Source organism: Pteropus vampyrus, unplaced genomic scaffold, assembly GCF_000151845.1.
Source record: "Pteropus vampyrus isolate Shadow unplaced genomic scaffold, Pvam_2.0 Scaffold23, whole genome shotgun sequence".
Lineage (NCBI taxonomy): Eukaryota > Metazoa > Chordata > Mammalia > Chiroptera > Pteropodidae > Pteropus > Pteropus vampyrus.
In genome coordinates, this window is record NW_011888804.1 from 3,180,032 (window position 1) to 3,196,593 (window position 16,562).

The 16,562-nt window shown below is 42.3% G+C and overlaps 1 protein-coding gene across 1 annotated transcript in view; it reads right to left on the reverse strand.

Annotated features, from left to right (window-relative positions):
- HECTD4 (HECT domain E3 ubiquitin protein ligase 4) overlaps nucleotides 1-16,562 on the reverse strand; it is a 169,583-nt gene that overhangs the window by 31,342 nt on the left and 121,679 nt on the right. Inside the window, exons 45-55 of the mRNA XM_011356054.2 lie at nucleotides 14,260-14,363; nucleotides 12,253-12,414; nucleotides 11,993-12,141; nucleotides 11,685-11,764; nucleotides 9,361-9,524; nucleotides 8,489-8,726; nucleotides 7,597-7,733; nucleotides 7,012-7,138; nucleotides 3,497-3,634; nucleotides 1,904-2,040; nucleotides 263-423 (exon numbers count right to left, since the gene is read on the reverse strand). Of these exons, the coding sequence (XP_011354356.1) occupies nucleotides 263-423; nucleotides 1,904-2,040; nucleotides 3,497-3,634; nucleotides 7,012-7,138; nucleotides 7,597-7,733; nucleotides 8,489-8,726; nucleotides 9,361-9,524; nucleotides 11,685-11,764; nucleotides 11,993-12,141; nucleotides 12,253-12,414; nucleotides 14,260-14,363 (1,597 nt within the window). The remainder of the gene's footprint in view (nucleotides 1-262; nucleotides 424-1,903; nucleotides 2,041-3,496; nucleotides 3,635-7,011; nucleotides 7,139-7,596; nucleotides 7,734-8,488; nucleotides 8,727-9,360; nucleotides 9,525-11,684; nucleotides 11,765-11,992; nucleotides 12,142-12,252; nucleotides 12,415-14,259; nucleotides 14,364-16,562) is intronic.

Genomic DNA, 16,562 nt, shown 5'->3' on the forward strand with positions numbered 1-16,562 from the left:
CTGACTTGCTCTACTCTTCATAACTTAAAACACTCTCCAAATCTTCAGCCACCCCGCAAGCCCTCCAGCTCACAGCACAGCACACATGGTACTGAATCCTGCGCCTTTTCTTCCCAGCTTCTGCGATTTTGCTGTTACCTTTACTAGCTCCTTCTAACACTTAGCTTCGAAGGGAAAGCCTTCTTGTCAACAGTGACTGGCACGTGTGGTAAAACAGTGAGTGGATTTCTGTGACGCGCTAGAAAGAAGGGATCAATTTTACCTGTGAATTTGAAGGTTAGTATTGTCCAGTGTGACCAGCCCATTGGTGGCAGTCCTTCGGTAGCCAGCCGGGGGCCTTTCCAACATGTCGATAGGATACCAGTATCGGACCAGCACACCTTCACTTCGGAGGTACGTTTCTACCTGCACCAACTCATTTACCTGCAATCGTAAAAGGAAATGTCTACTTATTTTTTTGAGCACTGACTTTCCCCACCCAAGTTTTAAAAAACATATATTATTTATATAAAACCAAAGTTTTATAGCAGCATGCCACTGGTCGAGTACTGTATTGACAGCATGTTTAGCTTTTTCATACAGTTGACAAATTTTAACTGGTACAGTAAATTAAGAACTTCGATGTAATCATGAGTTAGAAATTTTAAAAGAATAATGCTATACTTCAGTAACAGTTCAACACATATTGTTGGCAGGTAAAATTTATGTTCATTGTTTTTGTGTTATTTTTATAAAAGTAGGGAATGTGTCTGACAGCTCTATTTTATTGCTGGAAAAATAATAATTAAGCTCATGCATATGCATTCTGGATTCAAACAGCAACATAATTTTTATTTAATGGTTATTATTAAAACAAAGGGGGTCAAACTACTTGAAAAATAAGTTATTACTTCAACATAATTTCTATTTTTCTAATTTCTACTTTCACACATTTCCATTGCTGATAACTAGAATCAGAGTTTGTACCAAAAGGTAGCGGGAGATCAACAGCATTACTGACAGAATTTTCAAACTGAAGGTTCACCTTAGTCAATCACCAGTCAATAGCCTCTCTTAAAAATTTAATGATATAAATTAAGTTTTGGTAAACTGGAGTCAGTTGAAGATGGAAAACTTGCAATTTCAAATCATTAGTGGTACCTAACATTATCTGTATCTCTATCTAGATAGATACCAAGGCTTATCTATGTGGTGACAGATATCTGTTTATCAGAGAATTTTAGATGTGAATTATATTATTTCATCAGTTTTTCTTGCACAAGAAACCTCTTAAATGCAAGCATGTGTATGCCACCTGAAGATCGTGCAGTCACAGCTTTCAGACAGGACCCCATTTTCAAAAGAAAGCCTGAGCTTTGCCCTCAATTGCTTCTGTGTTCCTTTCTCCGCTGCCCCCGCCCCTGATCCTAGCTGAGCGCCATGAGAAGGCCCTACAAAACAGAGAAGAAAACTACGATCTAGTTTATTAATACACTCATTTTACATGCAGGGAAATTGAAGCTGAGAGAACTAATGAGATGATGTGATCAAAATCACAAAACTATTTCTTTGATTTATGTCAGTAACAACCATGACAATGGCAGATCATCCATTCACCAAGGACAATGAGAGAATTTTCCCTTGGAACTTGGGTAGATCTAATGCAGGGACAGTTTGAACACCGCTCACAGAAAGAATGACAGAGGCGGCATGGTCTGAAGGAACTGACGGCACCGAGAGTTAAGAGTTTATAATCCATCAGCCCTGATCTGGGCTCGTCTCAGGCGGATCATCTGGTATGACTGCACTTAGCTTGGTTTCTTCATCCCTAATCTGAAGAGTAATCCATCTGTATAATCACTTTTTAAGGTACTTGGAGTCTGGGCATGGAAGTCTCAGTATATGTAGAAGGCTGTGCACTCACTGAATCGACATCTAAGACGACTCCATGAAGCCCAAAGGTTTTCAGCATCCCTCGGATGGCAAATTTTGGCAGAGCAGTTCCAACTGTACTGCTGGCTACATTATTGCTGTCTGGAGAGCGGGTTACTACCGTGAGACCTGAGGAGGGTAGATGGAGAAGTTTTTTCAGGAGCAAGTATCATTATCGTGTTGAGACTATAGCATTTCACAATACACTCAGGTTAGTTATAACCAAAAAGGAACACAGCTTGGTCTGGAAGATAATACAACAAAATGTTGTAAGAACTCTCACAATACAACGATAAAAAGACAAGTAAGCCAATTAAAAATGGGCAAAGGATCTGAATAAACATTTCTCCAAAAAGAAATGAAACGATACACGTGAAAAGATATTCAACATCATTAGTCAACAGGGAAATGCAAGTCAAAGCCACAATGAGTTGCCACTTCACACCCACTAGGATAGTCATGATCGAAAAGATGGACAATAGCCAGTGCTGATAAGGATGTGGAGGAACTAGAACCCTCATTCATTGCTGGTGGGAATGTAAAATGGTGTAGTCACTTCGGAATCCCACTCTTATATATGCCCAAGAGAAATGAAAACACACGTCCACACAAAAACTTAAACGCTAATGTTCAGAGCATTACTCCTAACACCCAAAAGGTAGAAACAACCCAAGTGCCCATCGGCTGATGAATGGATAAACAAAATGGGGTATTATCTATATAATGGAATATTGTTTTGCCATAAAAAAAGGAATGAAGTACCAACACATGCCACAGCATGGATGAATCTTGAAAAATCATGCTACATGAAAGGGGCCAGACACAAAAGACCATGTGTTACATGATTCCATTCGTATGAAATGTATGGAGTAAGTAAATCCATAGAAACAGAAAGTAGATTAATTGTTGCCAGGGCCTAAAGGGAGGGAGGAATGGGGAGCGGTGAGGGTACAGGATTTCTTCTGGAGGGAAGAAAATGTTCTTGAATTAGAGAATTGGTTTGGTGACTGCACAATTTTGTGAAAATACTAATAATTTCTAAACTGTATACTTTAAAAGGGTGAATTTTATGGTATACGAATTAGACCCCGAAAGAAAAGAAAAAAGAAAAAATATATTCTTTCCCCTTCCCATGATGGTCAAATATTTTTGTGAAGGTTTAATGAGTGGTTTTGAATTCTTTTTTTGGGTTTTTCTATATTTTCATTTCCTCGAAATATATGATAATTAATCAAAAGAATATACACATTCTGTTAAAATCCTAAAAAGCACAATATAACCACATTTTCATGGTTTATTAGCTTAGCAGCCAGGCCTGTCTGGAATCTTCCACCTACCCCGCTCTCTCTTTGTCTAACTGTCCTGTCTCATCCTGCTCATGCTAGTGAGTTCTGGAAACATGCAAGAGGACACCAGAGGACAGACAAATGTCTAAGCATTATGGCTTCAAATGGGAGAGCCTGGAAGAGGTCACGTCACTCAGAGTAAGGAGAGTGACAGCTGCTGCTTGGCGCAAGGTCATGCTTGGGAAAACCTCTCATTTCATAGGAAGTTTCACAGGAGAAGTAAGGGGGAAAGCAAAAACCTTTTCGAACTTTATCAATCGTGAACTTGTTTGCTTCGTCTTTGATGTCCTCGATGGTGGGAAGATAGAGGTCTCTTGGGATGCCACCGTTCTCCTCGTACAGGAATTCAACCGTCTGCCGGGCGATGTCCACCATGCCTGAAAGAGAGAACAGCACGGGTAACTCGCCGGAGAGTACGCGATCTTCACATTGACCATGCCACTGACTCACACCTAGAATGAAGAGATAAGAGAATCTCTCGAACACCGCTGTGGGAGTATGCAGTCTTTTGGAGAGGGTAACTGTGCGCTGTCTACTAAGTTGAAGAGCGTGCAAAGGTACAAGAACACTCCCTGCAGCTCTGCAGGAAAACTGGACAAAAGCCGAAAATAACGAAAGCATTCATCAATGCGGAATGGTCATAAATGATGGTACGTTATTATGCGATCATTTTAGGTAAAGTCAAAAGAACAAATGGTGTGACAAATGGAGAGTAAGAAAAAGGAAAGGAAATGTTTTTTTCCTACCTAATACTCTTTTGTACTGAGTTTGATTTTTACGACAACAAACACATGTTGCTTATTTAACACAGACAGAGAGACATGTCTCTATCCAGTACTGGAACCTGTTGTTCTTCTCGGAATGAGGACACATGGTTCTGTTCGATAGCAATGGCCACTGTTAATTAATAAACCAGGCAGATAAATGTCCAAAGCCCGGAAGAAAATGGCGCTGTGGGGAGTACAGAGAGATGGGGCACGATGTCTCCATTTGCTATGGCTGCCTCAGCTCCCACCCTGCTTGGGAAGTTGTGGGTAGAAGAACAGGTGCCGACAGCATCTGCTTTTAAACAAGGCCTATCGCCATCACGCTTCTCTACCATTCCATTATTCGCTGGCCTTGCAGTAATAAAAAAGCATAGCAATTTTCTGAGCACAGTTTAGAAGTGGGTGAATATTCGAGGAGGCTGCTTAGAGAAAGAAGCGTCAGACTGAATAAACAAGGAATGGGGCCTGATGTCAGAAGATGATGGAAAACTGCCACGTTTTCCAGAGGAATGGGGGGCGGGGCAGGAGGAGGTGGCAGAAAACATACTCTGCTCTCACCAAGCAGGAATCCGGGACACGGGGAGAATGTGATACTTAACCACAAATGGCACACAGATGGTCCTTGGGTACCATGAGCCATCTCCCTATTCTGCTTTTGGCCTTTGCCACTGGCTATATGGAACTGTATTTTGAAGGTAAATGTTTTATGTTTAAATTAATATAGTTCAGCTGACTGGCCATGGCCACACGGATGGATCCCAAGAGGTATGTCAGGGGCCACAGGCACCTCTGGATGAGTCCTGAGGCCAGAGGCCACTGGTCTGGCTCTGGTTCAGCGGTTGCCTTTGGATAATCAAATTTTCTGCTATGCTGTCTACTCTTTCCCTCTTCTGAACTGGGAGCAGAGGAGGAGAAGGCATACTTAGCCACAGACATTCAAGATGGCTCTGGGAACAGTAAAAGAAAAAAAGAAATTCTATTTTAAGCAGAACCTACATAGAAATAAAGGCACAGCAGCCAATGGTCACATACAGGAACGTTCTATCTACGTACTGTAGTCTCCTCCTTTCTCTCCCGAAGCGGTAAACAGCACCAGGCTCCCTGAACAAATAGCGCATCACATTTCTAAACTTGACCCTGCTGTTGCCGACCTAGCTCCAGGTCTTGGCGTCAACCCCGTGTTGGCGGAGGAGCCACGCTGCACTGGGCAGCTCGTTACGTGAGCTGTGGCCTCCTGACCTACCCTCACCACTCCCTGCTCCCACTAGGGGAAGGGGCCATCTCGGTCTTGTCCACAGAAGATTCCTTATTCTCCAACACAGGGCCTGACCCGGGGAGGTGCATGTTGCGTACACGGACAAGTAAGAGAATGAATCGATGGCTGGATAAAAATGCAACAAGGCCGTCCTCACTCTGAAAACCAGTGACCGGCATCGGTGCTTTCAGGCCGGTGGTAAGAAGCTTGGCATTACATTTATTCAGTGAAAGTCATCGGAAAACAAGACAGGATCTGTTCTGCAGTCTGATACAACACAAAACAGTTTTTCTGGTTTGTTTCTCAGATGTTGGGCATGAATAGGGAGGAATGAATTATCTTTTTATCTGTAGGGTCTACTAAATCAGATTAGGTTGCTCTTTCACTTACAGCCCTCAATGGCTTCTCATTTTAGAGACTAGAAGCCTAAGTCCTTGCTGAGGCTGCGCCGCTCCCCGCTGCCCTCAGCTCCCTTCCTGCTGCTCCTCCCTCGGCTCCTCCTCAGCTACACCAGCCTGGCCTCACTGCTGCTCCCTCAACCAGCCACGCTCACTGCTGCTCCCTCAACCAGCCACGCTCGCCCCACCCAGGGACCTTCCTAGTGTGCTCCCTCTGCCTGAAACTCTTAAGGGAAAAGAATATTAATGATCTGTCCTGGAATTTGGGTCAGCAGCTGAAAGAGGGCTCTGATAAGAGCAGGAAGCATTCCCACCATGTCACAGGACATGTGGGTATTCCCACAGGTAAAGTATAAACAAGATCATTCACTGTCACAGGTCTAAGCTTTGAACACAGAAAGTGTGGAAATAAATTATAGATTCACACGCACACTGATTAGTCCTGGCAACAATGAGAAAAAGGAATTACTTATCTATCACTGGAGATCAGGGACTCAGCATAGGTGGCCAAGAAATAAAGGTTTTCTGGTGGCTTTTCTCTTTATTCGGTCCTAGCCTCAGGACGAAAGTTAAGAGAAAGATTGCTGATGTGGGAACAATAACTAAACTTTTTATACCATCTCTGACAGCCACAACGACAACAGAAAATCAAACCGATGTTCCCCTGTCAGGGCAGCTGTGCCTGTTGGGAAGAGGCCTTTCTGCAACTCAAAAAGCTTGTATTTCACGAGATGAGGAAAAGCCTAAAACAGCGATCGGCCATCTGCACTGAAGGCTCAATAACAGTCTATTGTCTGGGGTCACGCTCTGCATGGTTCTTTGCTAGAGAAACTGTGGCCAGTGGGAGAAAAACATCTCACTGTCATTAATTGCTGTGACGTTGAGAACTATGTTAAGGGAATGCTCACTATGTGCAGTCACTGCTCTTAGGAGCTTCATCTGTATTGACACATTTCTTTCTCATATACATGTGAGGTGGTTACCATTATTGATCCATTCTACAGATGAGAAAATGTTAAGTAGTAACCTTCCCATGGTCACATGGCTGACTTCAGAGCCCAAGCTATTAACCAACAGGCCACCTGGCTTCCTAGTATAACCAAGCCAGCTTCGTTTCAGCAGCCCATCAACCACGTCATTGAGTTAAAATGACAAGCACATAAAACCCCGGCCACGAAAGCAAAGACCACAGGGTTCAGTGAAGGCACAGACGGGGAACGCCAGGTTCGGCCCAGCTTCAGGTGAACCTCTTTCCGCCTTTCCAGCCTGTGTGTCACCTAAACACGTCTCTCCAAATCATGAAGTGAGCTTATTAGAAAAACGAAGCAGCGGACCTAGCTGTAAAGCACCCTTTATCTGGTCCAGGCCCGACTTCCGCTCTGCTTCGTTGCGGAAGCGCCTTCGGATGGTGGGGAAAACCTTGGTCTCCCACGCTTTCACCAGCAGGGCGTAGTGGTCCTCCTGGAAGAAGAAGGCAAACTCATGAACAGAGAAGGACCGCCCCGCGCAGACGTCAGTCCTGCCCTGACGTACAGCTCTCGCCCGAGGTCTTCACCCCACTTGCATGCCAGTGAGGAGACACGCCGTGTGGACCACCCAACTGAATACACCTGGGGAGCCGGGGAAGGCATCAGCTGGACTGGGGCGAGCCCTTCCCTGCCCTCTAAAGCCAACTTTACTGCTGAGTTACGTCAAAGTATTTCATTTCTCCAACACCTGGGTTGGTCCTGGGCAAAAGAGCCCAACGGCTATTGCTACTGATGAATGGTTTTGGCAAATGAACACTCCAGAGTTACTGTTCAAACCCAGTGACATAACTCAATGCCTAACAATTCCAGCCTTGCACACTCAGATCAAAATCATTCCTTGTGGCTTGTTCTGGGCACCAGGGTGCTAAGTGAATGCTGCAGGTCTCCTACCTGTGGGATGTCGTCGTCGTCATCGTCATCACTTTCATCGTCTGCAATGGGAGGCGGGTGGGGGTCTGGGCCAGAGGTGATGAAATTCTCATAGCTGAGCTCTACTTTGTAATGACAGGAAGTATCACTGTCGTATTCTGTAACAAAGCACAATGATGGTGAATTCTAGGCAAGATCAGGCCGGAAAAATCATGAACTTCTCATCGTTGGACAAATCGTATTCTCTTAATTTGCAGGACAGAAGACTCCTAGTACTTGTAGGAATTTTCAAGTGCAGAGCCAAGGAATAACTAATCACTTATAATTACCCTGAATCCTGCAACAGTTTCAATGGGAATAATTCCTTTAACTCAAGAGAAGAATTTGGAAAGTTCATCATAAGCATTAAACGAACACCTTTTACGACAGTTTGCAAACCCGTCTCCCAAGGGCCCCATATGGCCTGTAGGTATCTTTAGCTCAATTTTATTCAATTTGATTATGAAACTTTTCAAATAATCAGGAAAGCAATTTAGTGCACACATGTATACCCACAATAGGCATTTTATTATTTTGTGATGACCTCGGTTTTAAAACAATTTAAGAAATTAACATTTTAAAATTACGAGATTTCATATAAAATTCTGGGGTTTTTAGCTGTCTTATAAGAAGTGGACACTTTCAGACTTGCACGTCCACATGGCCACAGTCCCTTGGCACCGAGCGGGCTTCCTGTATGTGGGAAAAGCACTGTCCAGTCTGCCTCGTGTCCTTCTGATCCCCATTTCCTTTCGTTGGGCCTGTTACCCCGTTCCCAGTGGGCACTAGAGCGAGCCCAAGTTAAACGGATTTCTAGAAGTAACAGCATTCGCATTCCCCGGAAGCGGTGGGGACCTGGGAGGCGGCAGCTTACGTTGCTGAGCAGTGGCCACAGCTGCAATCCGACACGGTGGCCCGTGAGTGCCTGGGTCTGATGCAATACTGGTGCCGGCATCATTGTCACTGTCAGATGCCATGGCAAAGGGCAGGGCCTCAAAATTAGCACTGATCTCTTCTGCCAGGTCAGTGCACAGGTCGGCGGCGTTGCGGTGGGCCTGCCCTTCGGCATAGGCGAATGGACGAGAGCCAAAGTTAGCGCGAGTCTTGGTGTTCTGGAAAGATCAAATAAAGGGTTTGAAAGGACTTAGGCTGGCTGGCTTGCTTATTTATTTTTAACACCCTGAGGTGAACCTCACTGACCATCAAACCCAAAAACAGCCATACCTATGGGACAACATGTGACCCTGGGCCGAGGGGCTGGTGTAAACTGCAAGCTGATGCTCAGAGCTCAGCACCCGACAGCCTGCCGCCCCTCGCCTTGCACTGTGCTGCTCAGACACAGCGACTTTTCTTGTTTCCGACACTGCTCCTTTCTACCTGGTGCCACTGTGCATGCTTTTCCCGTCCCCTGGAACATTCCTTCCTCCAGTTTTGTCTAGTTAAGACAGGAAAATCTTCTGGACCTGACTCAAACATCACTTCTTCAGGGTAATGAGGACCATAGTTGCTTGGTACTTGTTTCCATAAAGTCTACGATTTTTGATTCTACTGTAGCGGTTAGTTTTATGTGTCAGCTTGAGTGGCTGTGGGTGCCAGATTAAACACTGCTTCTGGGTGTGCTGTGGGTGTGTTTCCGATGAGATCAGCACTTCAGCGGGTAAACTCAGCAGATAGCCCTCCCCAGCATGGTGGAGCAGCATCCGAATTACTAAGGAGCATGTTTTCCTTCCCAGCAAGACAACCTGCCTTTTTCTGAATGTGAACCACAGGCCACATCCCACCAGAGACATCCTCGAGATACGGCGAGAGGCGCTGCCCGCAGTATGTGAAGTACACTCGGCCCTTGGCTGGCTGCCCCGGAGGAGGCGGAGTCCCCTCGGTTCTCTCCCAGCCAATTCCTGCCACGTCACCTATGGCAGAAAACAGGAAGAAAAGGGCACTTTTTCCCACTCTTATTGACCATTAAATAAATTTCCAAATTGCAAACAGTGTGATGAGGCCACATATCATTGACTATCTTTGTTTTTATTTACTTATGCCATTAATTATGTCCAAAAAAGACATGAATTTATTGTATTTAAATAAATATAAAACAGTAGAAATAAACGATTTTAAAAAGAAACTGTTTAGAAGAAAAAATGCCTAGTGTCTTAGAACATTATGGACCTAGAGGGTATTATGTGCTAAGTGAAATAAGTTGGAGAAAAACAAATGCCATATGATCTTACCTGTATGTGGAATCTAAAGAACAAAAGAAACAAAACAGAAAAAAAAACCTAGTGTCCACGTTAAGTTAGTTACCACAATTACACTTTAATTTTAGCTTTTATTTTCCTGGCAGCCAAAACCAAAGGTGTAACATTAGGTATGATTTTTTTAAATCAAGGAATATGTCTTTCTCCTTTGACACCTGAAAGATTACTTATGGCATAAAGGTAAAAAGGTCATATTTTCTCCATAAATTTGTGGAAGATTTAGAAATGGTCTTAAAAATATAATTTAAAACAACCCGCAGTGTAAACTAACGATATACAATTGAAGCACATTATGTCCCTTTAGTGACATGTATTTAAAACATTTTGTAGGAAGCTGAAATAATACACACCTAGCTGCTTTCTTATGGGGTGACTGGATACTGGGATAGAACTTAGAGACCCAAGGGGAGTGTGTCCACTACTTAGTGCTCTTATCCTGGTTACTCCAGGGAATTGCTAGCATGTGTAGCCTTAAGACTAATCTGTTGTAAACTCCCAGTACGTGCTTGAAGTTTTATGAGTCGATTTTTCATCACAGGGGCTCATATGCTTTTGATACCACTAGGATGGGCTTCACAATGGTCAGGGACTTGTCATGATTCAGTATGGCATCCTCAGGGTCGGAGAGTGCTCTGCACATAGGAGATGCTCAGTATCTGCTGATGAATGGACGCCCGAAGTGTTGGTACAGGGGTTGAGATTCTGTTGTAAAAAGTGATTTCCCGATTCCCACAGAGACATATTCTCTAAGAAGAAGATGGCATGTGTGCCTGAGGCCCAGCCCCAAATTTTTTTAAAAACTAAAATGTGATCAAACAAAGCAACAAATGACAGCAACAAACAACCGAAAACCCTGACTACGGTTCCCTTGCCCTCCCCTCACCCCTCTTTGTGCCCAAAGCATTTCCGTAAATACTTAGCAGAGAAACCAGAGCTCTGCTCCATAACCTAAGAGGGGAAAAAACTGCCAGGAAATTATTTCCGAGTCATAACTTGACCATAACTGAAAACACTGTACTCCTCAGAAAAGGGTAATTTAACAAGTAGTTCCCTTGAGGATGAGTGATGGCAAAATTACCCCCCAGACAGCTAAGAGAGGTCACCTATTAGATGGAGTGGCTTGGTATTCCTTGTCTAAGCATCCCAGATCATCTACCACATGTGACAATTTCAGTTTTTATCAAAGATGATGCTAAGATGTCCTGTCTGAAAAAACTGTAGCCAACATGTTTGGCTGCTTCTAATGTCAGGAGGACAGTGCCTGTATCTTGCTACTGCTGGAGCACGTAGGACTCGTCCCAATTCATCTACTATACAGATCAAGTTACTTACATGGAAGCTAAAAGGAAGGAGGGCAACTAGACTTTACAAACTGAATTGACTATGTGAGTAAAACATCTAGGCAGAATATTTGTTGAAGCTCGACCAAATGTTTCGGCTACCCACAGCAAAGTCTATGCATGTACCATAATACATTTCGCCAGTGCCTCGTGGCTAGTGGTAGAGTTCTCTTTTTGAAGCTTTTTATCTGCTCAGATGAAATTGCAGAGAGATGCAAAATCTCAGATTTTTCTAAAGATTGAAGAACAAAAGTAAATGTGACTCCTAAATTAATAAATGAAGGCCCTAAATGACAATGGCCTCATAAATGACAGATTTGGTATAAACTAGGGGACAGCAATGACAAGGATTTGGTCTTCGCTGAAAGACAAATTGCCCATTTCCAGTTTGCTAGGTTTAATTTTAGCCTACTTAGACCAAAATCTGGGTACCATAGATATACAGAGGGTAAAAATAAGCTCCCCCTGCACTCACCAGGAGAGAGAGTCACGTCTAGGCGAACGCTCTTCCACTGTAATAAGCTGGAGCCATTGTAGTGCACGGCGCGGCCATTGCTAGGGACAAACAGACAGAGTCAGAGATGAGGCTACTCGGCCAGCACGCAGGTGTTTAGAAGCAGGCGGAGGGCTCTCAGCTATGTTCTTTCCCTAAACATGAATAGCTTTCCAACTAGTGTTTCATATATTTTCTGGGGGGTAGAGATTATAATGCTATTACTCTACTATTAAAACATCTACACCAATGACTTTTTTTTTTAAGTAACAGTGATAGTAGCCACTTACTTATGGAAAAGACAAGTGCCCACTGGATTAGTCCAAGCCCCATCTCGTTTCTCTGCTTCTGTAGCGAAGCCAAAGGAAACTATTGGTCCAGTGTCGTCATCAGTATCTCCATAGGAAACAATTTCAATTTCCCAGTAAAAGGATGGGGCCTGAAGAAACACCAGAAGTGGGCAGATGATCAGAGGGCTCATCGTGAACTTGCTTTTTATTTCAAATTGGAAGGAAAGAGGCAAAAGCCAGTGTGCCATGGGATTCCTTACCTGAACTGGCAGTGGTGAGGTGGCATAGATAAACGTGCCCCGGGGCAGACCGCCCCCAGCGCTGGGGTCAGCCAGGAAGGTGACGGAAGTAAGGTGTGATGAGAACATGCAGGCTCGGACGGGTGGGAACACTCTGGAGGGGCTCCAAGTTATCTCTTTGGGCTACAATGGGAAAAAACCCTCATTCAATGGAATCGCAAACATGAATTCCTTTACTCACTCAAAGAAGAAAAATAGTTGTCATTTAATGGTGTTATAACGTAGGTATATCTTTTTTCTCAAGCATAACTTTTTTCCAAAGGAAATTTTATTTACAAAAAGACAGTCTCCTTCCACGTGGCCAGTCCCGCTCTCTAGAAACAACTACTCTCTTACCGTTTTTAACTGTTAATTCTAATTACCTCTATTTCTCCTAGGCTTATAATGTTACTTTTAATATCCCATGAAGACATCATTTATCTTCTACTATGACAAATGAGGTTTTAATTTTCACATATCTCCTCCTTACACACAGGCCCTCACCCCCCATAGTCCCAGTGTAGTTACAGGACAAATTTTAGTTCGATGAGTTAGCGAAATTTGTATTACAATGACAATATTCAGCTCAAAGCTAAAAAGGAGTAATATGGTCATATCCCCCCTTTTTTTTCTTTTTTAGGTTAATTGCCTCATTTTTTTTACGTTCATAGCTTTTAATAAATCTAATCATAAAATTTTAAGCTTCTCTATCAGACAAAAGCATATTTTTAAAAACCCATCAACTTCACTTTTTATCCCAAAGAAAGAACGGAAAGATGCATGTAAAGATTAGCCCCAAGGATGTGAAGATCATTGTTAGGGCGAAAATGATAGACAATGTGAACCGCAAAAAAAAAAACCCGAAGAAAACGAAGCAAAAAGAAAACCCGGGCCAATAAAGTTCCAATGAATGAACCCGAAAAGGAACCAACCAAAAAGGGGGAAAAGCTAGATGCAAAACAATGAGGACAGTGAAATCCATTTTTGTTTAAAAAAAATTGTAGGTTTTTCACGTTAATATGCTGACAGTAGTAACTGGAGATGCTGAGATTTCAGCTGACATTTCTTCTTTTATATATTTTTAACTTTTTATTTTGAAATAATTCCAAAACTAGAGAAAAACTGCAATACCACAATTTTTATACCCTACCTAGATTCACTGTTATTTTTGAGATATAATTCACATAACATGTAATTCACTCATTTAAAGTATATGATTCAGTGCTTTTTAGGATATTCACAGAGTTGCGCGACCACCATCATGATCTAATTTTAGAATATTTCTGTCCCCCTTAAAAGAAACTCTTGCACATTGTAGTTAATCCCTATCCCTCTCCACTCCCAGCCCCTGGCAACCATCAATCTGCTTTCTGCGTCTATGGATTTGCCTGTCCTGGACATTACATATAAGCAGAATCATACAACATGTGTTCTCTTCTGACTGGCTCCTTTCGCTTAGCATACTTTCGAGGTTTATCCATATGGTAGCATCAATTATTATGTCATTACTTTTTAAGGCTGAATAATATTCCATTGAATGGATATGCTCCATCTTATGCATTCATTCATCAGTTGATGGACATTTAGGTTGTTTCCACTTTTTGGCTATTATGAATAGTGCTGCCAGGAACATTCACAGATACCAACTGTTAACATTCTGCCACTTTGGATTTTTAATCACTCTCTCATTCACTCTCCATATATATACTTATTATTATGAAATAGACTATGGATCTAAAATTTTGAAAAAGTTTTTTCCTGTTATTGATAACATAGAAATTTAGAAATTAACGAGTTCTGCTCCTCCGCTCTTTTAATACTCAGAATGTCAATCAATGTGCTTTCATATTCAAAGATGACAGCATGTCAGTGCAGAGCACACACCTCCACATGACTTTGCTCATTCTAAATATCATTAACGTGCCACTCAGCATTCTTGGATGCCACGTACTGCAGATGGGCAGGTGTGGTGCACTGCAGAGAGCTCACCTGTCTCCGGTCGGCCTGCAGTGGCGGTGGCGGGGGCCGAGCGCAGTCCCGGTAGAGCATCCTCAGCCGTTCACACTGCACCTCCACGACTGCCAGTCGCTCTCCTGGAGGGGGATACATCGAATCCGTGTCAACGAGTCCTACAACCCTGAGAAGGCTCCAGCTCTTCTGGAGTAGGGTCGAAGCAATAAGATGCTTACAGAGATTCTTCAAATTCTTACAAAAGAGCAAACACCCAGACACATTTGTCCGCCACACGCAGCTCAGCAGCATAGCAATGTGGCCCAGCACATGGGCTCTGGAGTGCGGCTGCCTGGATTCAGAATCTAGCTCCATGACTCAATATCCACTATCTCACTCTCAATGCGGGGATAATAAGAGTGCCTGTGCCTCGCACGGTGGTGAAAATGAGATGAAATAACTCAAGGAGAAGCTTTAGCCAAGTCCCTTGCACAAGGCAAACTCTCATATGAAAGCTATTATTATCCCCTAGTAAATGAAGGCTATTATTCTTATCATCTAAATCAATGTTTTAAAAGTCTAATACCTATTGAGCATTTCCTATGAGCAAGGCGCAGTGCTAGATGTTAGAGAATACAAAGATATATGAGCTGAAGTCCCCAATCTGGGAGGACAGAGAAGACATGTACATGTGTACATATATATAATAAAAACCACAGTGCAAGGCTGTAGCATATTATTATGTGATTTATATGTGACACAGTATGTTATTATGATATAAAGCACAAACACAGGAGCAGATGAGTGAGTGATGACTTCATTCCGGGATCCGGAAAGGCTTAATGAGGACAGTATTAAATTAGATCTTAGAAAAGATAGGATTTCAATAACCAGAGAAGAAAGGGAATCTGGATGGCTTGGCACTATGAAAATAGTCTAGAACAGAATAGTGAAGAGCCAGATGTTTCAGGAGTACCTCTCATGACACACAAAAATTAATTCAAAATGAATCAAAGACCTAAGAAAACGTATAGCTAAAACTATAAAACTCTTAGAAGAAAATACACGTGTAAATATTTATAACTTTAGATTACACTATAGTTTCTTTTCTTTTTTCTTTTTTTTTTTTTTAATTTTTATGAAAGTTTTTTTTGAGCCAAACTGACAACGTATGCTGGAAAGCAAGATCTCAAATGCTCCCAGGCAATGGTTTCTTAGATATGACACTAAAAGCACAAGCAATGAAAGAAAATTAGATAAACTGGACTTTATAATAATGAAGAACTTTTGTTTCAAAGTACGCTTTTGAGAAAATGAAAAGACAACCCACAGAATGGAAGAAAATGTTTGTAAATCATATCCACCAGGGACTAGGATATCTAGGATATATAAAGAAATGTTATAATTCAACAAGACAACCCAATTAAAAAGGGGCAAGGGATTCGAATAAACATTTCTCCAAAGAAGATACATAAATGGCCAATAAATACAGGAAAAGATGCTCAACATTATTAGTTACAATGAGATACCACTTCACACCTACTGAGGTAGTTATAATCAAAAAGACAGGTGATACTGGCGTTGGCTAGCATGTGGATTAACTGAGCCCTCATACTGCTGGTGGGAATGTAAAATGGTGCAGTCACTTTGGAAAAAAAGAAAGCAGTTCCTCAAAAATTAAATATACTGTTAAGACCCAATAATTCTACTTCTATATATACCCGACACAATTAAAAACATGCCCACACAAAAATTTGTAAATGAATGTTTATAGTAGCATTATTCATAATAGCCAAAAGCAGAAACAGCACGAGCATTCATAAACCGATTAATGGATAAATAAAATGTGGTCTATACATACGATGGAATGTTATTCAGCCATAAAAAGGGACGAACTACTAATATCTGCTGCAACATGGATGAACCCTGAAAACATGGTGTTAGGTGGAAAAAAAAAAAAGGACACAAGAGGCCGCACACCGTAAGATTCCATTTACATGAAATACCCAGAACAGGCAAATCCAGAGAGACAGAAGCGGTTGCCAGGGGTGGGGGGTTAATAGGGAATGACTAACTGCTTCATGGATACGGAACTTTTCTGGTAGCGGAGGGATGTGGAAATGTTTTGGAATTAGATGGTGGTGATGGCTGTACACTTCTGCATATACCGAAACCCACAGAATTATGCTTTATACTTTAAAATGGTATATTGTATGGTACGTGAATCATGTATATCTCAATTAAAAAAGATGTCTTAGGAGGAGCAAAATGTAGTCCAATAAAAGTAAAGCACAGAGTTTGTTTGGGATAGTTTAGCAAGAAAGATTTACTGACATTCCATA